The 27,740-nt window shown below is 29.2% G+C and overlaps 1 protein-coding gene across 4 annotated transcripts in view; it reads left to right on the top strand.

The window, feature by feature from the left end:
• LOC122511199 (protein decapentaplegic-like) overlaps positions 1–24,967 on the top strand; it is a 39,582-nt gene extending 14,615 nt beyond the window's left edge. For 2 of the 4 annotated variants that reach the window (XM_043626308.1, XM_043626310.1), the window contains exons 3-5: positions 3,793–3,987; positions 12,862–13,212; positions 22,779–24,967. In XM_043626308.1, the coding sequence (XP_043482243.1) occupies positions 12,891–13,212; positions 22,779–23,641 (1,185 nt within the window). In that variant the 5' untranslated portion in view covers positions 3,793–3,987; positions 12,862–12,890 and the 3' untranslated portion in view covers positions 23,642–24,967. Of the gene's footprint in view, positions 1–3,412; positions 3,551–3,792; positions 3,988–8,583; positions 9,062–12,861; positions 13,213–22,778 lie in introns of those variants that run through there. The other 2 variants (XM_043626311.1, XM_043626309.1) reach the window with 2 other exon arrangements.
• Positions 24,968–27,740: the final 2,773 nt, after the last annotated feature.

The raw sequence follows: 27,740 nt of genomic DNA, 5'->3' as shown, positions 1-27,740 counted from the left end.
TTATCTTAATGTTTACGGACCATCATCGATTCCGTCCGGCCTTTCCCTTCATCACCAAGAATGAATTCACGCCCGTGCTCCAAGCCAAACTGGGGGCTGACAGTGCGAACGAAGTGTCTCATAAAACTGCCTGAAATTTTCATTAAAAAAAAAATAGAAAAGCTGATACTTGAATGAAAAAAATCTTTTTTTTCAATTACGTGAAAAAATATTACTAGAATTTCTCCGTCGCTTGGTGGGCAATGATTATACTTCCCCTCGCGGGACAGAAAGGCAATCGATAATTAGATCGAATGTTTATTCAGGTAAAGAGCATCTTTTGCATGGTTCATCGTTTTTCACTGTTTTGCTATTAGTTTCAGTGAGTCATCAGTTGCGTATTCGGAAGGACCGAGAACTTCCGAAGAAATACGGTGCATTTTAGGACCAGAAATAAGAGGGCTTGAAAAAAATCACTGAGATAAAGTCAACTATCTTATATATACCAGTTAAATACTTAAAGGCGATGCCGGCAACTTAAGAGAAAGAACGAAAGAGAGAAAGAGAGAAGTAGTATACCTACTGGAACTTACCTCCCATTGTCTTTATACCAGCTTTATTTTATCCTTCGTTCGATCTCTAATAAACCGTGAATTGTTTGGGTACAAACACCCTTTTTCCCAATAACAAAAAAAGAAAGAAGGACCGAAAGACGAAAATTCGAATATACGATAAGCATCAGATATTTTCTTGTTATTTTACAGCCTATTCGATATATAGTGCTTTTTAAGATGTTTAAATCTTGCTGGTTTTTAATTAATTTCTAATTAATTTCTACTTCAATTTTTTACACGAGATAATTTTTTTATCGTGTGTGTTTCATCCTACAAGTAATATTAAATTATACTATGTATACTAACTGGTATATATATACTTCTAAAAATTATCGCATTTAAAATTATTCAAAATGCTATAAAAGCACTAGACAAAATTCCATCAGTATGACAATGTAGTTTAATTGGGACGGAGAATTTCATGATATCGTGTGTCAGCAGCATAGCTGATTACAGAGGATGCGTCTTTGAGACAAGTACAGAATTGTAGGTTTTATTTCAAGACAGTAGACTTGGGGACAATTTTACTTTAAATTAAAAATTATAACTTGTGCAAATACTTCTGCCTTAATTTTTAAATACTTGGAAAAGTCGCCTATATATAAAATTCAGTATAAACTGCGGTTAGAAATGAGACGAAATTATATATTATTAGAGAAATTAACAATTATTTTTACATTTGAATATAGTACAAAAATTATTCTATTTAATTATTGATTGAAGTAGCATATAAAACATGATATTTAATTTAATATTATGATGCAAATTAGGTACAAACATTTTTTTTCAAATATGAATTAATAGTTTTTGATTAATTTCAGATTCAAAATTTAAAAATTCACTTATTAAGTAAAAAATTAATTATTATTGTTTATTATTTTTTAAAAATTTTAATACATAATTCGAAACAATTCAATTACTTTCATCAATAGTGAAATTCTTCGCAGGGATTAAATAATTTTTAAAAATTTTAATAAATTCTTTAAAACAATAAAATTCAATTATTTTTATAAATAGTAAAATTATTTGCAAGAATTCAATTATTTTCAATACAAGTTTTAAAAAACTTTACCAAAAGATTCAATTATTTTTTACAATTTTAATAACAAATTTTCGAAAAAATTTAATAATCTCCAAAAAATTAAAAAAATTCTTCGAAACAATTCAATTATTTTTATAAATAGTAAAAGTCTTCACAAGAATTAAATTATTTTTATATAAATAATAAAATTCTTTTCAGGAATTCAATTATTTTCAATTATTTCAATTATTTTTTAATAACATTTTTCGAAAAAATTCAATTATTTTTAAAAATTTTAATAATTATATTCTTTTGAAACAATTCAATTATTTTTATAAATAGTAAAATTATTTGCAAGAATTCAATTATATTTTCAATACAATTTTAATATCATTTTTCGAAAAAATTAAACAATTTTCTAAAATTTTAATAAATTTTTCAAAACCTCAATTACTTTTATAAATAGCGAAGTTCTTCGAAAAAATTAAATTATTCTTATAAATAGTAAAAAATTCTTTGCAAGAATTAAATTATTCATATAAATAATAATTTATTATTTATTTTCAATACAATTTTAATAAAATTCAATATCAGGACTTTAATTGTCATAATTAATAGACACAATTATTTTTAAGATTTTTTTAAAAAGTCACTGTTTAATTCAATTATTTTCAAAAAATTTTAATTTAAATTATTAAAAATACTACATTATTCTCAAAAATTAAAAAAAATATTCCTAAAGAATTTAAATATTTACAAAAACTAATAGAATTGTTTAAAAGAATATAATTTTCTACCCTGATATTTTTAATAAAATTTAATAGTAAAAATTGATTAAAATTATTAGCAAAATCGATTATATTAAAAAAAAATTGAAGAAATTTTTTGAAAGAATTCAATTTCTATATTTTAATGAAATTCTGAGAAGAATTTATTAGGTAATTATTTTCTGAAAATTTTAATTAGATTCAATAAATAATCAAAATGTTCAATTTTAATTTTTAACAAATGCGATTTATTTTAACAACTTGAAAGAAATTCTTCATAAAATTCAATAAATTAGTTTGAAAAGTTCCATTTAAAATTCTATAACAGAAACTCCATTATTTTAACAAAATTTAATGAATTTCTTGAAAAGAATTTAATTAAGATTTTTGATAAATTTAATAAAATTTCTAAAGTTCATTCACTTATTTTCAATAAAATTTTTATAAAATTTCTTCAAAGGAATCAATTATTTACAATAAATTCATAAAATTCTTCAATTATTTAAAAATTTTATGATAAAATTTAAGAAATCATTTATTTTCAAGAAATTAATTTTGAAATTGGAAACATTTAAAAAAAATGATCAAAAAATTTAGGAAACAGAAAAGCAAACAATTAATTTCAATTTGCGATCAGAATACCGAAATACAACGATTATTAATATAAAAAAAATATAAATATAGAAATAGATATATATAGAAGATATAGATATAAAATCAGTTTTAAAAAAAACTATTAATACAGTCATATTTTTAGTATTTATGAATTAAAAATATTCTTTCTCATTAGAATATGGAAAATTAATAAATTGCACGTGTATTATTGCTTTTATGCGGTATAATAAGAGACGAGGTGGGAGGGAGAGGGTGATTATCGATATATGCGTGAAATAATTTATTCCGTGTGAGGATATTAATAATATTGACTGTGGGAGAATTTTAAGAGGCTCGTTTAGCAGTTGATTATTGGATTCTGTATTTATTTAGCTTTACGAGTAATGCGCGCCGAGCTGTCTGCCCAATTCCCAGTTAATTCAACATTTACACCATTTCCGCTTGGAGACTCACTCGGCTAGAGATTTCTTAGTAAAACCCACGCCATCATTAATGGGATTCTGAGAGAGGTGGCAGAGGGGAGATTGTCTGAACTCGATTCTTCTGATGGATTTGTACTCATAAAATTTTCTTTCTCCATTATGATAATTATAAATATGCGATGTGATCAAAAGTTAAATTTACAAACTGAAAATATTAATTTACTATTTACAACCAAATAAGGTTTTAAAAATAATTTTCTATTAAATGAGTAATTTAATTGATAATTAGAATTTACGAAAGAAGAACTAATAATAAAAGAAATTAATAATTATAACTAATATCGTTGAAATACTAATTTTTCTTTTCTTTTCAGATTGGTCCGGCTAGAATTCTGATTGCGGAGAACTTACCAATAGAGAAGATTTTGTAAGAAAATTTTCTCGTAAAATCATTCACGTGACCGGATATCTGTTTGGAAATAATGGAAGAAATGTATATGGAGTCACGCATGGGCTTGCATCAATGTGTCGAGGAAAATTATGATTCCAAGTCTGAGAATTCATTACAGGTTTGAACAATCTTTGCTTTTTAGCAGTCTTACATTTCCTTTTTACCGAGAATAATATCATTCTAGGTATGTGCGAATTGAAATGTAGGACTGTTTGCATGTTTGGTTCTAAAACTAGTTCGCAAGTGGCCTATAGACAAAATTTAATTAAATTTCAATTCAAACAAAGAGGAAGTATAGATTCAAACAAAAGCAAACTCGAAATAATTGTTATTGCTCAAATAATATTTTCCGCAAAAAGATTTGAAAATTAATCAAATATCAATAGATTTTGAATTTCCGTAAGAAAATTGAATTATAAATATAGAAATGAATCTCAATTTTATATATATTTAGCTGTTGCGGTATACAGGGTTGCCACGCAACCTGGAAACCTGGAAAATCTGGAAATGTCAGGGAATTTTATAAACTTTGAAAAAACCTGGAAAAGTCAGGGAATTTTGATCGAAATCCTGAAAAATTCTTGTTTTCTAAAGTTATTGTGATTATTATTAAAATTTAATTAATTTTTGAATCTAAGAAAATTTTGAATTTTTTTTCAAAATCTTCCATTTTTTCCATTTCTGACAATAATTTATTTTAAATAATTTAATTATCTTTAACAACTGTCATAAAGTTATTATTCATAGATTATAATCAATTAAATATATTTAATTAATAATTTTACTTAAATATTTAAAAATTAATTCAATTTTAAAAGAGTTGCGTTTATAATTTCCATATAAATATGATGAACTTATCAAAAAGTTTTATTATGAAATTTTATAAAATTTCAATTTTCAATAAATTTAATTAGAAATTTAAAAGAATTTAAATTTTTGAAAAATGAAAAAAAACTCAACGCAAAATTACAATTTTTTTTAATATCTACAATTTTAATCGAATTCAATAAATTATTATGAATAAAAAATAAATTTAAATATGAATTTTAGTTAAAGAACACTAAAATAATTATACATTTTTTTTAGAAAAGTTACAAATGTTCAAAAATTCAATTATGTTCAAAAATTTTAAAAAATTCTGGTCAAAATTTCAATTATCTTTAAAAATAATAAAATTCTTCTCTAAAGGAGGTTCTATCGCCGATAATTGATTTAATGAACAGATTTTGATAAAACTTGATGAGCAGCTAGATAAAGTTAATATAAAGGCGTAGTTAAATTTTTGTGACCTCTAGGTACCTATGAAAAAAGTTATAAACATTTTTGGTTTTCAACGTTTAACATTGAGTCTTATGGGAATTGAGTAATTTGTCATATATATTTACATACTGCAAAGTATGAAATGAACAGATATTGTTCTAAATTTTTTAAATACTAAACCGATATGCAATAATTATATATATCTGTAAAAACAATTGTCAATAGGTACCAGTGAGATTTACAATACTTTTTACTGTTTTGACTAGCTGCGTCAAGCGATAGAACCTATCCTTAATAATTTTCAATATCAATTATTTTAATAAAATTTTCCAAAAGAATAATTAAATGTTTGCGTGGAATTCTGTTAAAATTTTTTTTAAATAATTATTTAAAAAAAATTTTACCAGAATTCCACGCAAACATTTAATTATTTTTATAAATATAATAAAAATTCCACTGAAATTCAATTCTTTACAAAGATATTTTTTAAATTTCTTCGCAATAATTTCATTATTTTCATAAATAATAAAACTCTTTGTATAGGAATTCAATTATTTTCATATTAATAGGTATGAATAAAACTCATCGCAGTATTTCAATTATTTTTAGAACAATTTTAAGAAACATTAAAATTATATTCAATAAATGATTTATTTTTACATTTAAATAATTAAATTCTCGTTAAATTTTCTAATAAAATTTGATTGAAAAATGTCTTTAGTTAAAATTTTAAATAAATAATTGATCTAAATTTCTCAGAAAATGCAATTCTTTTATTAGAATTTTATTAAAATTCTTCTAAAGAATTCAATTATTTTCGAAAATCTTAATAAAATTCTATAGTCAAGAATTCAATTGTCTTCATAAAATAATGAAATTCTTTTTAGAAATTTAATTATTTTCACAAATAATAAAATTCATTTTAGGAAATAAATTATTTTCATAAATGAAACTCATCGCAGAATTTAAATTACTTATTGTTAATACAATTTTAATCCAATTTCTTTGACAAATGTAATTATTGTTAAAAATTTTATTTTATTTCGTTAAAAGAATTTAATTATTTAAAAATTTGTTGATCAAATTCTTTATGAAAATTCAATTTTAAGAAACATTCAATTATTCAAAAAAATTATTTATTTTTGTATATAAATAGTTGAATTTTAGTAGAATATTCAAATTAAATTTTTTGAAAATCTGAAGTTTTCATACTTTTAACTATAACAATTGTGTAGAATTAATTTTTTTTGAAAAAGTTCGGAGTAAACCATGTCTTCATGTTTTATAATAATGTGAAATTTTTGAAAATTTTAATTCATATGAAAAAATAATAATAATTGATGTTTTTGATTAATTTTACAATATTACGGAAATTCTTAAATAAATGTAGGTAATAGATTTAATTTGGTAAATAATAAGTGTAGTTTTAAAAACCGTGGAAAAATTTCGTTTTTTAATCTGGAAAACTTGGAAAAGTCAGGGAATTTGAAATGAGCAAAAGCGTGGCAACCCTGTCGGTAAATTTCCATTCTGAAGAAAAGTTGCACAAGGGACGATAAACAATTTGTTAGAACTGAAGACTGATGTCTTCATTCTAATATCGAAAGAAAGAAAAAAATGTCTTCTCGACATTTTGTCGAGAAATGTCTTCTCGAAATCAATTCTTCTCGACTGGGTGGAATTGATAATCATTCGCGCAGTATTATAAAGTAGAGCACAAACACAAGTGGAAAGGTTGCGCAACCTTTCAATCTTCAATCAGTTTCACGTAACGCCTATAATGTGGAGTTGTATATCATCAACAAATATGGATAGAACTCGAGCTGTATAGCTGTATTTAGTATTGAAGATGGTGAAGGGAAGAGACAGCAACATCCCGGAGGATGGGTGGAGGATTTTAGGGGAAGAAGAAGAGGAGTAGGGAAAGAGAAAGGAAGGAATGGCAGGGAAGAACAATATCGTGCCGGTTGCTGCTCCGCCCCAACTTCAGGGTCGTCTTAATTACCGGGTGGTCCAGTTCGGAACCCCATAAATATTCCGAGGCGGCACTCTTTCTGTCGAGAGTCAGCCTCAAAAAATACACACGAGCTTTTGCCATGGCCCCCATGACTCCTTGTGTTCTAATCCTCAAAACCTCTCTCTTGGTATTCTCGAGAGGAGAAATCCAGGTTCGAGCCGATAAGCCTATCGCATTTCTGAAATTCATTTTCGACGCGTTTCGACGAATGAGTGCAGCGTGTTGCTAAAGGTTCTGACGAATTCTCCGGGAAAAAAAAGAAAGAAAAACTTGGGTGTCTCATGACAAAAAAACTACGATTCTTATCTGCTTAGAATTTCCTGACCACCGAAGCGAAGCGATTGGGACGAAATGCATGGGAACTGATGTCAATTGGGATCAATGCTATTTTGGAGAGGATGAATGAATTGGAAGCTGCTTCTGAGTGCTGAAGGACATTGACTAATCGATTCTAAATTATTTCAGAGAGGATGAAAGTTACTGGGAAGTGTCATACACGGATGATAAACTTTCGACCATTTAGTTTTCTTGTTAAAGAAGATTAGTTTCGAATTGTTCCTCGAATATCAACAAATTCATTGTTGGAAAGATTTCAAAGATTTGTTTGTTGAATCTATTTATTTAACTTGACATATTATATTCTTCGAAAGAAAAAGAGAGAAAGAAAGAAATTGATGAATCAATAATCTACTCTTTTATTCCAATTTCCAAAATTTGACAAACAGATTATCAAACTTGGGCTATTCGATCAGAAAAGAAAAGAACTCTCTTCTTTACTAGTATAATGACACAAATTCTCCCATTGAAAAATTAACTCGAACGTAAAAATTTGATTGAAATTGTTGTTGAGACAATATTCGAATTGTCATTGAGAATGAAATTGTGTTTTCGAAAATACGATAGCAATGATTGATTTAGAGACGATGGTGTGTTGCATGCTTAAATATTTGTTTGCTGATAAATCTAAATACATAACGCATGTTTCAGAGAGTGTGCAATCTTGAGAATATCACACACGGAGATTCATCGGAGATTGAAATTTTGTAGAGAGCTCTGGCCCCATGGGGCGTGTAGAAAAGCAAATGTTGGTGGGGGGGACTTGGCAGGGAAGAAACCGAAGATAGGTCGACTGAAGAGGAGGCAGGCTGGATGGAACATCAAGGACAGCAAGGAGCATCCATAGAAGTTAGAAGAGCTCGTAAAAGACCAAACCTCATGTTTGAACCAATGTTGTTGGGTGGTGGGGAAAAAGCAAAAGCTCTCAAACGCCGTGAAAGGGACTGAACATGCTTTTCAGAACGGGGCCCGTTTGCTTTCGATTCAGCCCTGTCCAAACATCTTGGGAACTCAGCTCCTTCTTTCACGACGGCGACGACGGCAGCGGCGGCCTCGGCTGGGCTCTCGACCAGTCAGTAGTCACCCTATGCTTCGGTGAACTGGACACAGAAACGGTTGCTCGGTTCTGTGTTGCCAACTCGGTAGTAATTCTACCTCCGTTAGTCGCAGTTACGGTCAAGCTGTTCTCTTGGACGCAACGCTCCCTGGATCATTTGAGTGTCCGTTACGCAGTGCTACGTCGCTACGATCAGCTCGTAACAGAATCTGGACTTGGAGAAAAAGTGTTTTTGTTTTTTTCAAAACAATTTTTCATTTCTTGAAAGAAATCTTGAAGAAATCTTGAAAAAATTGAAATCAAGTTCAGTGTGAACTGAAGAGATTAAATCTGGTGGACAAATTGGATTGAATTTTAAATTGTTGGATTGCTTTGCAGTGTTGATTGAAGATTTTGATTTTGATATAACATTGTGAATGGTGAGTGGTGGTGCCAAGTGAGATTGCCGAGAGTGAGATTACATAGTGCATAGACTCGTTGAGATGCCGTGGCTGCTCACACTACGGACTTACGGCTAGCTAGGTGAGATCCTTTTTACGTGACATGTTATATCTATATTTTGTATAGTTATATATACTCTATATAGCCTCAGGTGAGATTCTTGATGCACGAAACGAGATTCCAAGATTGCCCCTTCTCGTCAGTTTCTTCTTTTTTTTCTTTCTTCTGGTTCGATTATTATTTTTGATGATGACGTGCCTTAGTTGTCTTGCACATCCTCTCGTCGAAAAACCTTGCCCTTATGTCCCGCATTCCTTAAGGAGAGCGCGGAAGCAAACAGTTTACAAACAGACTGTATCGTCATTCCACGGCGAAAGGAATCTAAAAGCGACGGCACGATCAAAAAGTAAATAGATCACTTTATTTTCGTCTTTAACAAATTCTTATCTTTGCACGTGGAGATGATTTTGCAGTTAACTTTTTAGCTAATAAGTCTTGAAAGATAGTTAATAAGAATTCTCTAGGAATAAATGAATATTACAGAAGGATTATTTTAGAATTTACCTGACGATTGAGTTACAGATGGTGTATTTGCAGATGAATATTTTCAATAAATCATTTTAGCTGAGTCAATTGAAAGGATGATTCATGGAGAAAATGCAAAGGACTGAAAAATAAGTTGCATTTAAAGACATTTTCTTCTAATGAGAAAATTCAGTTATGGTTTTAGGAAGAGGAACATAAATTAATGTCAAGAATATAAGCGTTTGTTGAAATCTGAAAGAAAGTAATTACTATTTTGGTTAATACCCATTCAGAGGTATATTGCTTTTTGAGAAATAAACTGTCACTTCTTGCTTTTGCGTTTGCGCTTTTGCTCAGGCAATAACTCACGGTATGTTTATTACTCTATTGTTGGTGCTTCTCTTAAAATCGACTGGTATTTCAGGATTATGGACCGAAAATTTTATTGTTCCTATAAAACGGAACTTAATCCATTCACAAATTAGGGATTAAGAATGAGAGAGTTTCTTGAGCAGTAAAAGTGGAAATCCGGAAATATTGCTGTAAAAGATATACTAAAATGAAAATATAGATTTATCAACAATAACGGTAATTGCAAAATGATAATTGTACTTCGTAAACAGAGTTGTTTTGTAGTTGTGTGTTCTATAATTAGACTAGAGAGAGGAATAAGTAAACAAGAGCACTTAATTCATTGTATATGAACCAAAGTAGAGGAGACAAGGTTTTAAATCAGGATTCGTCATCCTAGTCTAACTCGTCGAAGCACGTATCACTAATTTAGTTTATGAGGATTTGTGATAAAGAAACAAGAACAGCAGGACGTTTTTTTGCGAGTCGTGACTCAGCAGTTAATTAATAAAGAAATGAATTGCTCTCGAGTGGATTATTTTTCTGCTTATCAAACGAATATTTGAATGTTTTAGAATAGAGGAAACGAGAAGGTACGAGTGTGGAATAAACGATTGAAATGAAAGTGATTGGAACTTGACCTTCATTAAATAACTAGATTGTATAGTGTTTTGCAATAGCTACGCGTATACTGTAGAATAACTACATATTTATATATTGTGAACATTATAATAATGTTCACGGTATATTGTAATATTCGGAACATATTGAAAACACAGCACAAGATAATATAATTAAATATTAGGAGAGTAAAGAATTAATTGACTTATCCCTTTTGTAGAGATGAAATTCGAGAGCGGTGCGTGACAAATTTTGCGCGCAGGTAGAAGGAGAATGAAAATGAAGAAGCAAGGAGGAGTTTATTTGAGGTCAGAAAAAAAGTGCCTTGTAAGATAGTTTGTGAGTCGAGGTTCTCTTCAATTATGAACCAGAAAAGGAAGCCACCGGCCCTGAATTAGTCCCTGTAGAGTCGATAAGCAGAACTGGAAAGGTAAAATCACCGACATTAAAAAAGAGGAGTCGATAAGATCAGAAACGCGCATCTTCTTGGTCGACGATTGACGGGATCCTTGGCATTGTTGGAGTCGAGGTCCCTTCCGGCGATCCAGAGTCGCGTATATGCCACACGCCACGGGCGGTAGCTTGAGATCTGGCAAGCAAGATTATAAGAGTCTGCAGCAGACAGCCTGGCTCTAGCGTCTCCGCAACGGCAGCCTTTCCGTCTCCAACTCTATCTTCCCTCCTTATACAGAGTACATATACCTCAACCGGCACAGGTCAAACACAAGCCACTATACCTTTCTTCTCAAATATATTCTTCAGGGAACGTTTCTTTTTCTCATATTAATTATTTCAAATTCATTCAACAAATTCTCATTTTGGCTGCGATTTTTTCCAAAAACTCAGATTCAGAAATTTTTAAATGGAATATTCGAAAACTGATTCGAAATTTATTCGGTTTTGAATAAAACATGCGGGATTGTAAGCAATCACGATCATTGATTGGGGCTAGTGATTTGTAACTTAGGCTTTAATGAGATAATAGCCTGAGAGCACTTTATCACTTCTCGTCGTTTAGACGTCTTTTCTTTTTATTTTCTATACTTTCTTCTGAATACTTTGGAATTTTTCCGTTTACTTTGGTTAATTTTCGTTCATTGTAAAGTTTCAAAATTGTTTTCAATTTTCAAAAATTGTAAGTTAGGAAAATATGGAAGATTGTCTGCGAAAAAAAACGATGGAGGTTATTTATGTTAAACATAGTTAAAGTGCAGGATTGAATGTAACGACACATCACGTGTGCACAACGTGGTTCACCTTTCCGTGAAAAATCAAAAAGCAATGCTTGTATATATATTCACGACGAGAGAAAGCTGTTTGCATGAGTCGCAGGTGTTTTGGCCCTGATGGTTAATAAACACACACCTCATCTCGCAGCTGGACGATGCAGGCTTACTTATTCGAGTCTTGATATAATGGATTTTCAAGTAATACGCGTTACGCACCGTATGACTTTTTTCTCTCGCTCTTATTGGCGAAAACGAAAACAAGTATTAATCTATTCTCGAAGGCATAATATTTAGTGCTTTCTTCCTTCAAAGAAATTTTTCTTCAAATTTCTTCAAAATATTCTTCTTATTTTTTTTTCTCATCAAAAATTTGTTCGCTTCTCTCTAGATATTATATATTGAATTCTTACAAGGGCCTTAATATATGTTTGTCTTTGAATAATGTGTCATTCCTGTTATCTGCGGCTGATCTCAGTAAAATATCGGACGCAGAGTTTCTTCTCGAGACAGCTTAGAAAAAAAAGAATTCACCAGGACAAGCTTCTTGTAATAAATCGCGAAGCTCCCGATAAGATTCTCCTCGAGGGGTTTATTTTAGTCTGAGAATTAAGACTGTTTTTTAAACATGCGTTCATAGGGTGATGTATAGGATTTTCGAATTCTTTTCCTTTTTTTACTTTATCGATAAAAAACGATATTTTCGTAAATTGAAAGTCCAATTTACCCAATGTAACTAATTTAAGATTTTAGTTTATTAAATCTGCTACTCTTATTCCTTTTGGAATTTCTCAGAATTTTTAGATACAAATATTACTTCATCAAACTTTAGCTTTTTCTCTGAAGTACTTATTTACTTCTATCAATAAACTATTCGGATTATTAACTTGGTCAAAATCGGAAAAGTTAAAAAAAAACCCAAAATTGAGATTTCTTCTCGGAAATGTCTATAGATTCAAAATTATTGTAACAAAATTGACAAAATCTGAGAGATAAAGAAAATGTTTTCTAAACATTGGGAAAATAAAAAAAATGCTGGGTTTTGTTTAAAAAACAGTAAAGTTAAAGAATAGCGTCTTTTCTTTTAGAAAGTATATAAGAAACCGGTTAAAAACAATTTTAAAAATTCTAATGATTCCTCTTTTATATCTGTTTTAGGAGTGGCAGTGCCAGTGACTGACGTCACGATGCGCATGTTGCTGCTGCTGAGATTGGTGTTAGCGGCAGCGGGTGCGCTGCTGGCGAGCGCGAATTCGCTGATTGACACAGAAGACGAGATGCCATACCAGATCAGTTCGAAAGAACGTAAACAGGCAATTGCCAGAGTAGAGAATGAAATTCTTAATCTATTGGGAATGGCCAAACGGCCCAAGTCCGTTGAACCAGCTCACGTTCCTGACTCCCTCAAAAAACTCTATAAACGTCAAAACTTCCTTGGAACGGCTAATATTGCCAAGCGAGGAATACATGCCAATTCAGCAAACACAGTTCGTGCCTTCAATCATATCGGTTAGTTTCCATAGAAATAATTTAAATTTATTCACGCATAGTGTCTAATTTTATTCTTTTTAAAGAGAAAAAAAGGCATACAAATTTCTCTAATTCAAGTCTTTTCGAATATTTAAAAAAAAGGGGAAATTCAAAAAAATTTTGGGACCAAGGCTTCAAAAAACATGACACTGAAACCAGTATTATTTTAATTTTTCAAAAATGCTTATAATTTCGACTTTTTATGTGAGAATTTTTTATGAGAATTCTATTTCCTGATTTGTATTTCATCAGGAATTTTTCTTTTTAAATCAAACAAAAAATTTCGATCTCATGAATATATTTTGAACTTGAAGAACGTAATTAATTATTAAAGCTGAAAATTTCTCGTCATCTGATTGTAATACAATTATTATTATTTTTATATTATTTTATTTATTATTATTATTATTATTATCATTATTATCATTGTTATTATTCATTTTTTTATTATTATTGTTGTATTTTATTATTATTTTTATAGTACTTTAGAAAATTGACTTTTTCAATTTCAAAATCTAAAAATTAATTCAAGAATATTTTGAAAAGATGAGTATAGAAATTAATTCATTCGAAATTCATTAAAAATACGTATAGATGACGAAAAGTCAGAAATAGATATATAGTAAAATAATGAGAAATTTAAGACCAGTTAGAAGTCTTTGAAAACGAAATTGAGTTAACGATTATTAGTTAAGAGTAACAGGTTTTGAAACATTGTCAGGCTTTTAGTTTCGCTTTACCCACGATTAGTTTCGCTATTTTATTTTTATTTTCTATGCCTCTCATTGTCAGGTGGGACGAATTTTATCCTCGTGTTAACGAGGAGTTCAAAATTCTTAAATCAATTATAAGCCGAGAACGATAATTTACAGAGAATTATTTATATATGCTTTTTTACTCATTTGAAAACTTAATAAGGAAAATTAAAACGAAAACATTCGGACAAATATACCTAATTCTTTAATTGTGTTTCGGCACAGATTTCCTCTTTAGCGATGAGACTAATTTGACATATATAGAATTAAAAACATAAAATTGAAAATTATGAAATAGAAAATATAGAATTATAAATATTACACAATAATTATTGCTTCATTTTTTATATTATTGTTTCAATTTATTTTATTTTTCTTTACTTTGGCAATTGCTTCTTTTTATTATTGCGGACAATAATTTAATTTCTTTATTTCTGTTATTATTGTTAAAATATTTCAAAACAATTCAATTATTTTCTAAAATTTTTAAAATCCTTCGAAATAATTCAATTATATTCAAAACAATTCCATGAAAGAATTCAATTTTTTTCTTTATTCGTTATAAAAAATTTCAAAAGAATTCAATTATTTTCTAAAATTTTAATAAATTCTTCGAAAAAATTCAATTATATATGAGCGGATGGGAAGAAGAACTCGATGTGACGCTCCGCTGCACGCTGTATTCTCAGTCAAGAGTTTCAAATGCCGATAAAATTAAAGTTTGAAATTTAAAATTTTAAAAAGTGCTACATTATAGAAAATAAAGAGGCGCATCTTTTTTTCCTTTGAATTTTTTTTATAGGACAATTAGTTTAAATAGTAAGTGCAAAAAACTAAAAAAATTTTATTTTTATTTTTCATTCAATTTTAAAACATAAATCATCGTAGTTAAGACAAATATTGATAAAATTAATCGGTATTTGATATACAAACTCGTTAGAGTCTATAGAAGACGATAACATATCAAAAAACTTAAAAATTATTAATTGTTTAATAATATTTAATTATTATTAATGTACTACCAGCAATCACATTTTCTCACCTTCGCCGACAAAAAGTCAGTGGGGAAGTTTCGAATTAAAAGAACTTCCAGTGAGACATTTGTTCTTCAATGTATAAAGATGTTTTCTGAAAAATTTCAAATTGATTTATTGAAAAGTTTAGAAAATATCGAAGTTTAAACAAATTGCGCGTGGCGCGCTAGCGAGTCGCTGTGTATAGAGAATTATATTCTGTGTATAAATGATCTGCTTCTCATAACTTTTACATATACATTTATTTACTATCGCAAATAAATTGTTTTCAATTATATTAAACTTTTATAATAATAAATAATAAAATTATTTAAACATTTTTTAAATGTAATATATAATATTGAAACCTTATATTAAATTATTATAATTAAACACATTTTAATATGTGAAATTAAAAATAAATAAAATATTTTTTAAATACTAATAAATGTTAATAAATAACTCAAACTAATGTTAAGGCATTTTAATAACATATTTAATGAAATACTAGATATATATTAATTAAATTTTTCCACTTTTCTTTTGACGCATCATAATATTTCCTTTTTCGTTCTAATGACATATTTTAACAATAACGTTAAAGGTAATATTTCACATTCTTAAAGCGTAAAAATTTTTAACAATAATTAAAAATATTTAATATAATAATAATATTATAATATAAATAATATTTTATTCTATTCATTTAGTAAAAATTTATTAATTTAAACATTAAATCAATTTTAATTTCTCAATATAAATAAATTGAAAACAATTTATTTGCGATAGTAAATAAATGTATATGTAAAAGTTATGAGAAGCAGATCATTTATACACAGAATATAATTCTCTATACACGGCGACTCGCTAGCGCGCCACGCGCAATTTGTTTAAACTTCGATATTTTCTAAACTTTTCAATAAATCAATTTGAAATTTTTCAGAAAACATCTTTATACATTGAAGAACAAATGTCTCACTGGAAGTTCTTTTAATTCGAAACTTCCCCACTGACTTTTTGTCGGCGAAGGTAAGAAAATGTGATTGCTGGTAGATCATTAATAATAATTAAATATTATTAAACAATTAATAATTTTTAAGTTTTTTGATATGTTATCGTCTTCTATAGACTCTAACGAGTTTGTATATCAAATACCGATTAATTTTATCAATATTTGTCTTAACTACGATGATTTATGTTTTAAAATTGAATGAAAAATAAAAATAAATTTTTTTTAGTTTTTTGCACTTACTATTTAAACTAATTGTCCTATAAAAAAAATTCAAAGGAAAAAAAGATGCGCCTCTTTATTTTCTATAATGTAGCACTTTTTAAAATTTTAAATTTCAAACTTTAATTTTATCGGCATTTGGAACTCTTGACTGACAATACAGCGTGCACCGGAGCGTCACATCGAGTTCTTCTTCCCATCCGCTCATATTAAGTATTTGTAAATAGTAAAATTCTTTGCAAAAATTCAATTTTATTTTCAAAAAAATGTCACAAAACAAAACAAAACTCCATTACTTAAAAAACAATTCAAAGAATTATTCTTCAAAAAGAACAATTCAATGATTTTCAAACCATTAATTTTAAAATTGAAAATATTTAAAAAGAAAAATTATTAAAAAAGTAACGAAACAAAAAAGCAAACAAGAACTAAACTTCAAACTGAGAACAGATTATCAAATATATGTATCCAAAAATTAAGCAGTTTTAATAAAAAGGAAAATAAAAACCTTCGTTTTTATTATAACTGTGCTCGAACGCGTTAAAGAATTATGATTACTAAAATCTTATTAAATGCGTGAAATATTAAAATTGAGTATTTTTATTTTTTGAAATTGACGAAAAGTTATCCGAGAACGAATGTCGAAATGATTTAAGAGAATTTTTATTTACGTGAATTTTCTCATTTCATATAAGGAATTTTTATTTCACACAGAACCTTTTTTATATTGTTTGATCAAAGCACGTGCTTGATATCACGTATATATTAACTCGTATAGTTTTTTTCTTATTAGAAAATGATTCTCGTTGGGTTAAAAGAAAATTTATGCCTATAGCAAATTATTGTATCGAAATCTAAGTTTCGCAAAGAAATTTCTTAGATTTCTCTAAGAAACTTAGAGAATCTAATAAAAAATTAAATTATTAATTGACTGAAAAATTGCAATATAATTTGAAATTGAATGATTGTCGGTTTATTAATAATTAATAAATATTAATAAATGGTATTAATAAATTGTAAACGAGAAAAATTAGCGTTGAAATATATTACAATGAGTGGCTCGCGCCTATATTTAATGTTGATATTTTAACTTTGGTAGTCTGTATATAGTAGCTGCGAGGAGATTAAATCCAGCAGCTCTGCACGGCTGTTATAGAACTCTCCGGCTGGACAATGGTCCTTTCGAATGAATTATGGGCGTATCCGTGACTCTCTTGGGCTTAACACGATACAATGACACTAGAATAGGCAACGATAAATTGGTTTAAAGAAAGGTAGAGTGCCGTGAATATCAGTTACAAAGGTAAAGCCTCTATTTGACCAAATGGACCATCAAAAAAAGAATGAACAATGTTTTACCTCCCATTGGCCGCTATTTTTACGTTTTATTTGTCAGACAAAATTACTTTTCGAATCAATTGCCATTGTGTAAAGAGGATTTACCGGGCCACTTACTACTGTGAATATCTATATACACTGCGTCTTTTTTTTCCCATACAAATCGCATTTAAGTATCTTTGAGGTTTTTCTCCTTTATTCAATTTCGGACTAATTCTAAATACGTAAGACGGAAATAAAATGTGGTTTGTTCGATTTAGACCTAATTTTCTCAACGTTTTTTAATATTTCAAAGAGAGTGTTATTTATTCCAGTTAAATAAAATAATAATAATTAATTAATTTCTCCTCTTTTTAAAAAACTTTTTCTTGAATTAATTTTGAAATTGAAATTTTTAACATACTCTAAAAAAAAGAATAATAATAATTTTAGTAAAGCAATAAAAGTATAATTTTGTTAACTTTCAAGTGGAATTTGATTAATCTGTAGAATTATTTAAATGATGTTCAAATTTGTTTTCATCACCTTCTGTGCCAGAATGTATGTCCTTAAGGTGAATTAATGCTCGCACTGCATATGTATTTTTCATTATGGATTCGTATTTTATAATTTATTTACATAAAGATCGTGAAGAGAAGGTTCGTTCAGCTTTGTGTAGCAGTTCACAACCTTCAAGGTTGACAGCCAATTTTTATAGTGAGGTTGTGCATCAGTGCATGACATTATACAGTTTAATGTCACCACACGATGACAATTTTTGATCTCATTTAATAAATTACTTACTATTCGTTATTTTCTTTACAACATTATTAATATTAATGTAATACTCATTATTAATTCATTTCTACAATTTTTAAATTTAATTTTTAATTTTACTAAAACTTTTATTTAAATAACTATACTGGAGATTGTGAACCTGAAATTTCAGGTTTGAGAATATAATTATTAAAATTAGAACCATAATTTTAATAATATTAAAGCAAATTATCAATTCAGGGTTAACAATCGCGCCACGCATATAATATCGTATTTTTCACTTATGGAGTAATATACATTTTTTCGTGTATCGTTTTATAGAGAGATTTACATATTATAGAAGAGAGGAATTAGAGGGGGAAAATAGGGATAAACGGGATGATAATTATTATATAATATAAAGCAACCCTCTGGAATCCATTTTACTTGCGGTTTTATCTTTATAAACGAGAATACATGCGCGCACGTTTTATAAAAGCTAAAATGGAAAGTTTCCGATTTTAAGAGGTACATAATTCGAAGCTAAATTGTACAGTAACCAAGGTCCATTATCTCACGCGGATTATACAAATTATCCTTGAAAAACTTCATCCCGAGGACCACCCACAGACTCAACAAAGTCATTGCGCCTTCAATTAAACATTTTTTAAAAATTTTTTCCAAATTATGATATTCTACTTGCCGTTTTTACAAAATTTATATGAATACAATTCACATTTTTTGGAGAATTGGTCACAAGGAATTTTTTTCAATTTCACAAATTTTTTGTTAAATATATTATTTTGAAAAAACTTATTTGTCAGAGGAAAGAAAATTTTAAAGAGAATGAAAATAGAAGTATATATATATTATATATAAATATGATAAGAGTGATTTTTTTCATGTAATATCTGTGTAATTAATTCTTTTGCTATTATATAGGGAAATCGTAGGAAATTCAGAGAAATGTCAGGGAAATCAGGAAAAAGTTTGAATTTTATCAAAAGTATTGGAAAAGTAAAAAAAAAACTCGTAGAGAATTACTGCAAAAATTATGTTTTTAGTGACGAAAAATATTTTTGAATAAGAACATAAAAACTTTAACTTCTCCTTGAATTTTTTTCCACTTTAAAAAGTTTATTGAATCGCAAATGAATTTTAAAATAATGCCTTTAATTTGTCTTATTTCTGCGTAAATAATTAATTAATTCTGCGTAAATACTTTCTTAAAGTTAATTAATTTTATTTAAATTAAATAAGATTTTATTTGAAAAAATTTGAATTTTAAAAAATAATCAAGTTTCCGAAGGTTTTTAATTAAAATTTTTAATGTGAAATTGTTAATTGATTTTTAAAGAATTTTTAATTCAATTATGTTTTAAAATTAAATTTCAAAAAACCAACTTATTAAGAAAGTTAAAAAAATGATCAAATTAATCAAAATTCTATTAAAAATAGTAAATATTAATTATTATTAATTAATTAATTAATAAATTTCAAAAATCATTTAAGTTTTAGATAATTTTAATTAAAATTCTGAAAAAATTGTCTTTATTCTACAAGATATTAATTTAATTGTCTGAAAATAATAAAAGTTCATACGATAACAATTTATTAAAAAAGTTAAAAAATTATCAAATTAATTGCGTGAAATTTTATTAAAAATAATTTATATTGTTAAAGAATTTCGATCTGGATGATTTAAAAAAATCGAAATTTAAAAGAAATTTAATTTATTAATTGATAAATAATTATTGAACTGAATTTAACAGCGGTGCAGCATTAAAAGTTCTAAATTGTATTTAAATTACTTTAAGTACGAAACTCAGTTATAATTACTATTTTTATTAATTAGTCAATTTTAAAAAGATTAGAATTAAAAATTTTGTTAAAAAATTGAATCTTTGATAAGTTTTTTTATAATTCTGAAGAATTACAGTTTTTTAACAAAATAATTCAATTCTATTTTCTAAGATAATTGAATTTTCATGAACAAATAATTCCAATTTTTTAAAGTAATAATTGAAATTCTCTAAAATTCTGTTAAAAATAATTGATTTTCTTAGGGATTTTATTTAAGTTTTGAATTTAATTATTTAATTTAGTAAATTAATTATTAATGTAATTGAATTTATCTAATAAGTCAAGAGATGTTTGACCTATAGGGCAAATTTTTTTAATCCTAAAGATTTTCAAAACTTTCTATCTGAATTTATATGAAATATATGAATGATTTATATGATTTATATGAATTATATGAAAAAAACGGGTACCGAAAAAGTCATAAAACAGACCCTTTTGCAACAAGAAACCATTATACATAGTTGGCCATATCCTTAGACAAACCACATGTTGAACATATTTTCTAAAAAGAGAAAATTCTTTTCTCAAACATCTTATATTTTTTATTTAGGGTGAAAATATTTTACAAAACATAGAATACATCATATTTGAAACTCATTCAATTTTACAAAAAAATAAGTGAATAGTTTTTGTTAATAAGAATGCACAAAGTTTTCTTATTTAAACTTTTCATCTTTGTTAATCCACAAGTTTTATTTTTAATTTTTAAAAAATCATTGAATATATTTTATTGTAAATTAAAATTATTATAAATTGTTATTATAAAGATAATAAATATTTTTCCTTTATTAATTATTATATTAAAAAAAAAATCAACAATCTTTGCTGTCTTTCTTTTAGCAATCAGCAGAAAATATTTTAATTATATTAAATAATATGACTAATCATTTACTAAAATTAATAATGATTACTTTTCAGTAAAAAATAACTAAAAATAGTCAAATTTGACAAATAGAATTATATAATATAAAGGAAAATTATTTTAGTTAGTTAGTTCGTTAATTATTTAGTTAGTAGTACCCGAAATGTTAATAAAAAATATATTCTCAAAGTTTGTTGCATATACTTTTTCCAAAAAATTTGGTGATAATTCTCTAAATTTCTATTGAATATGTTTTTCCCCAAAAAGTTATTGAATATTCCCAAATTTTATGAAAAAATTCCTTAAAAGCTGGGAAATATTCATAAACTTTTTGGGGACAATTATATTCACTAGAATTTTGTAGAATTTTCACCAAATTTTAAGAGATATTCACAAATTTGTTGGGGAAAAGTAGTTTCCCCAAAAAATGTGTAATATTCAACAAGAAAAGTTTGTGAATATTCCCCAAATTTTTTACAGTGATATAGTGATTAGTTTTACTTTTTTAGTATTTTAATTTTTCTTAGATTGCAATGGGAAAAAAGTCAAAATTTTATATTTGAATAATTTTAAAAATATGAAATCATATTTTTGTGGCAACGTTGTAAAAGTATTCTCAAATTTTAAATATAAACAACTAAAATGATCTAGATCAATAAAATTTACAGGAATCTTAACAAAAATTCTGTAAGAAAATAGCTGATTTTCCATGCTAATAAGTGCGGTAAGAACCCTTAAATTAGAAATTTTAAGTAAATATCCGAAAAAACGATTTGGATTTGAAATTTAATGATTCGTTTAAACGTCAATTTGCTTTTAATACCTTAAGATTATACAAATCCTTTTTGAAATATTTAACGCACATAAAAAGAAAATCATTAAAAATGCGATTATCTGGAAACTTATCCTTTCCATTTTATTAAAACTTCTTAAAACGTTGAAAAAAGAATCTTTATTGGAAGTGCTTGACTTTGATTTCTCACGTTATAAAACTTTTATTCTGATATATAGACCCTTTTAAGACAAGCAAAGATTATAAAGCTATTTTACAGAGGCTTTAAAATCGACTTTATGTTCTCGTATAGTGTAAATATTCGACATTTCGATTTGAAAGAAATAACTGTATTATACCTATAGAGACTACTAGAGAGAGACGGGGTTAATAAAATGCCTGCACGGATATATACTTAATTATATTAATATTGATAAATTTGAATTCTCACTGAATTATCTCGTTATTTATAATTTATTAGTGAAAACTTTTTTTTTGGGGAGTAAAATTATATCAGAAAATATAATGTATTTTTAATTTGTATATATAAAGAATGGTGAATTTTGAATGATCTTTTTTCTTCTTTTTCTTTCATCGATTGCTATCTATTAACATCTAATTTAAGATCCTTTTTGGTTTCTATTAGATATGTTAGAGAGATATGTTTCCGAAAGTTTCAATTGCGGTCGCGTGAAAAAAGAAGAGGTTTGGCGGTACCCCAGGCGGTCGTCTTTTTTGCCCGCCCCTAAAGCCGACTCGAATATACATATATACCTTTTATTTCTTATGTAAATAGTAGGCAACAGGCTATAATAATTCATCAAAATTGAAATAAATGAGAAATATTTATTTTTATCTGACAATTCGCCACAGAGATTTGGATACATTTTTTCAGAATTTAGAGCAGAATTTCACTTTTACAAATAGAAATTAATTAATAACAAAATTGTTAATATTGTGTTTCTTTTTATTTCAGAAAGCAATCTGGACAAGACTTTCAAGAATCCGTACAGGTTTCGGCTCAACTTTGATGTGAGGAGTATTCCGGATGGTGAAAAGCTGGAAGCTTCGCAATTGACGTTGTCGAGGGTATCGCTTCCAGAAGACGGGCGAACCGAGCGACGAGCAGTGCGCATTCTGGTGCACGATATCGTTCGACCTGGAGTCAAAGGCGTTCATCAGCCCATCTTCAGGCTAATTGACAGCCAAGTGGTGGACGCGAGAAGGAACACGTCAGTGAGTTTGGACGTGCATCCGGCTGTTGAAAGGTGGTTGAGAAAGGGAGGAGCGAGCGAGAACCATGGGTTGCTGGTCGAAGTGGTGGGTGACGAGACAATGAAGAAGGTCGAGCACGTGAGACTGCGACGCAGCGTTGATGAGTCTCATGATTCCTGGGTCGTTAATCGGCCAACGCTCTTCATCTACACTGACGATGGCAAGAACAAAATGGCCACCGCCAACCAGATAATAGAGCGACGGGAGAGGCGTGCGGCGACTCGGAAGCATCGCAGAAAAGACGGCAGGGAAAATTGCCGACGACATCCGCTCTACGTTGACTTTGTCGACGTCGGCTGGAACGACTGGATCGTGGCTCCTCCGGGGTACGATGCGTTCTATTGCCACGGCGAGTGTCCATTCCCCCTCGCCGATCATCTCAATTCGACGAATCACGCCATTGTCCAAAATTTGGTCCACTCGACGAATCCGAGTCAAGTGCCCAAGGCCTGTTGCGTGCCCACGGCTCTCAGCTCCATTTCCATGCTCTACTTGGACGAGGAGAACAAGGTGGTGTTGAAGAACTACCAGGACATGGCGGTGCTGGGCTGCGGTTGTCGCTGAAGAATTAAAAGCTGAGAAGAGCAGAAGAGGAATGCCGAGGTGAGCCGAGTAAACCCGAGAAGATGTGACTCGAGAGCCTCGCAGGTATAGGCGAGTAGAGTCAGAGGGAGAGAGAGAGAGAGAGAAAGAGAGAGAGAGAGTACACTGCGACCTGTCTCCACTTGCCTCCATACTCCAAGTTACTTGCTCGTTAGAAGGAGCGAATGGCAAACGCGCGAATGCGTGACGCTGCCGCATTCTCTACAGTTTCAGTAATCAACAAACTTGGCGGCCTATGAACTAAGAGACCGATAGGCAAAGCCAAACCTCCTTGGACGCGCGTAATTTATTAATAAGGCTGTAGCGAAAACCGGTATAGATTTATTTAGCGTCCGCGGATACGTGCTATTTGAAGAAACGAATGTATGGATCTTTGTAAGTCAACTTATTTCAATGTATCAAAATGTTCTCTTCTCTCGACTCTCGAAATCTAAGATTTCTATTATCAATGTCAAAAAATACATAACCGAAAGAATCATTAATATCGAGAACAAAATTTCGAAACAGACACAATATAGAAACTGGATGGATCAGGCCATCGAAGAAAAGAATAGTCTCTGCCTCGAGCAATATATTCGATGGAAAAGTTGCGTTCCGGTATACGCGCCACTGGCAAGAATGCGTGTACTGTGTACAACGTTGCGTCACTGACAGTCAACAACCCGATGCATATGCGCAAGCATAAAATCGCTAATTTTCCGATTCCCGAGTGCGAATTATTATAATTTGCCCTGTGGTTTTTGTTTTTAATAGTTTATCTCGAGAGAATTCTTTTATAAAAAATTGCGGTTTCCGAAAGTCGCCTTTAAAGTTAAAGAGCTTAGACTGTGTAGATTTATCTCTGTGTCGTCTTTCTCCTATTCTTCGAAAAGCATTTTGCTTTATAGACTATTCTCTTTTTTTTAATGAACGCGAGTAATATATTTATACGTATATGTGATTTTGTGAATTACAAAATTGAAAATATTTAACGTAAATCCGTACCTGCTTAAGGAATATTATTTATTACTTTTTTGCTAACGAATCTTTTAGGAAAAGCGTGTATATTTGTACAAATTTTTGTTAATAATAACTTTAGCTGCGATGTAAAATGTGTGAATAGGTATGACTATGTACACACTGTAAATAAAAAAAAGTACGAGTTGTAAATGTACACCACGTATGATGTATATTTTTTACAATTGTTATAAATGTATATTTTTAAACAATTGTTTACACCGATATTCGCATATAATTGTCTATTGTACATAAGGAATAAATCCGAAAAATTAGCAATTACACCTTCAATTATTGTGTTGTTCAATTAAAATTCCCTTTCACAATATGTATTTTTAATATTTTTCAAAAACTAATATACAAAGATGAAAATTCTGAGCATTAAATAATAAGATAACGAGTCACGAAAGTTGAAATTCCAGTTGTAATCTCTCTCTATCTCTCTCTTTCTTTCTCTTTTTCTCTTCTCCCACCATTCTTTATTTAAAAATTATTTTTGAGCTTTCACTTTATTGGGAATTTAGTTTTTTCAACAATAATTTTGCAATCATTTTTTGAAAAATGAGTGGAAAATAATTTTAATGATAAAAGCATTGCGGGTGGATAAAGAGAAAGTTTGAAATCTGCAGATCAAAGATGTTTACGCGCATATAAAAGACGGAAGTGGAATATGCTGTGAAATTCTTACCGAATGTTGTGTATACATTTTCGAAAATAATCATTCAGATTCAAAATAAATTTTATCCACTTTGAAAATTTGAATTATTTTTCCTGACTAGTATTTTCTATTAGAAAAACTTTTTGGTCTTCAAAATTTACTCTCTGACAATAAAAAAAGTTTTTCTAATAGAAAATACTAGTCAGGAAAAATAATTAAAATTTAAGGATTAGATAAAAACTGTTTTGACTCCAAAATTTGTTCTCTGACGATAGTCATATTTTGGTGACAAAAAAGTTTGTCGCAGAGAATAAATTTTGGAGACAGAAAAGTTTTTCTCGCGTTAAAAGGAATAATTTTCACATGTTCGAGATGCCAACACCTTTTGGTATATTAAGAATGGCAGCAAATAAGAGAATATGCTTTTGCGTATAATTCTCATGCGTATATGTGGGTATAAACCACACCTAGATCCACGTCAAGATCACTCGAGATTTCTGAGCGGATCGGAGGGTACTGGCTGAGGTTTTAAAAAGGCTGTTATTAAGCATCGTTAAGTGGTTCGTTATGACAAATCAAGATTTTTCTCAGCCCACACACTTTGAAACAAAGGGCACTCGAAACTTATTATATATAACATCCTGCCCAGAAAACATCTTCTTCTTCTTTTGCTTCTTCTTCTATGCTAACAAATTTACCGCCAGATGTTAAACAACCTTCACATGTCACCTGAAATCCCGCTTTGAAATTTATTACCTTTTAATAACAGTCGCTATGGAAGATGATCGATTCCCCACCATCGGCAGTGGAGTGCTCCAAACTCTCGGGGCTGATAGTGCGATCCAGGTGTCACATAAAAATAAATAACAATAAATAAAATGTCGTGAAAGGGCAAGGAAGAATTACAAATATTACGTTGAATTGTGAAGAATAGGAATTTAAAATTCTATTACCAAAAAGCAGTTAATGAGAGATTAGGGGTTCGCGCCCCGCGGTGATAGCTTCGCTCGGTGGGGGAAAGTCTAACTTCCCCTCACGGGAGCGAATTGATAATCACCAGCAGTTTCCAAGTTTTTTGAACACCAACACGCTCTCTTTGATGCAGAGCCTCATTCATGAATCAGCAGTCCTTTTACCATTAAACAGACGATACTCGAGTATCGTGTTTATGAATCATTTGGAATTGGATATTATGGCCAATGGCACCTGCCGAAGGAAAAGCAAGCCGCATGACAATTGGCTAATAGGACTGGATCTGGCGATGATAGTGAAGATGAAGCGGCGGTGTTCATAAAGCGTCGTCCTCTCTTCTCTCTCGTTCGAAAAAGGAGACGTGGAAATTGTTTCATAATGAGAGTTATGTTAGAACAACGTGCCGTATAGTTGAGTAGTCTTTGTTTTAGAATGAGCGTTTTACCACACGGGCGATTATCAATTCGCTCCTTTCAGGGGAAGTGGACTTCCCCTTCCAAGACGAATGACTAATGCCTGTGTGCCCCAAATCGAATTCGGGGCGGGCAGCACGATCGAGATGTCGCATAAAACTGCCTATAATTTTCATTATTTGAAAAAAGTCAATGAGAAAAGAAAGCATTGGAGAAAATGAATGTTTTGTTTCTAATGAGACAATTAGTACGATCATCATTCCCTAGACGTATTAAACTTGGTGAGTTTATACCTCCGGGGTACATCATCGACATGAAATCAATGACATAGGCTCCTCGCAGAAATACTGCATAGTGCAAATGAATCCGTACATAATAGCCTTTAATTTCAATTGAAGGGCTGGATGTAGCAACTGACCCTACACCGAAAAAACGTTAATCTAAATTTAAGAATATCTTCTTGGTTCCTATTTAAGTATATTGTATACTTAAATAAACTATTATACTACTCTTAAAATGAGAATATATTCTTATTTAAGAAAATATATTTTAGTTTATATTTTTCTTAAAATATATTTTCTTAAAATAAGAATATATCTCATTTTAAGAATAGTATAATACTTAATTTAAATATACAATAAACTTAAATAGGAGCCAAGAATATATTCTTAAATTTAGATTTACGTTTTTTATGTGTACGCGCTGTCTCACTGCTCACTGACTGGTATAGTCCTTTTCGATGGCGCATAGGGGCAGTTGCTACGTCCGGCCCCTCAATTATTAATAAAAAATAAAAACTTTAATTATTGACTGAAGAGAAATACGTTTTTTCCAATTAAACTTTCTAAATCTGAAACAGCGATAAGAATACAAATATAATTCCAATTAGCGTATATACGCTTTTTGAAATTAGTTGTATACTTATCGCTGTGAAACAGTGAAATTTCGCTTATTCAAATTTAGAGAGAAGAAACAAAACATTCAATATCCAAAACCTGAAAATAAAATTAATTACTAACTG

Source organism: Leptopilina heterotoma, unplaced genomic scaffold, assembly GCF_015476425.1.
Source record: "Leptopilina heterotoma isolate Lh14 unplaced genomic scaffold, ASM1547642v1 Lhet_81, whole genome shotgun sequence".
NCBI classification, from domain to species: Eukaryota; Metazoa; Arthropoda; class Insecta; order Hymenoptera; family Figitidae; genus Leptopilina; species Leptopilina heterotoma.
Note: the sequence above shows the minus strand (reverse complement) of the source record. Positions and strands in the feature narration are given on the sequence as shown.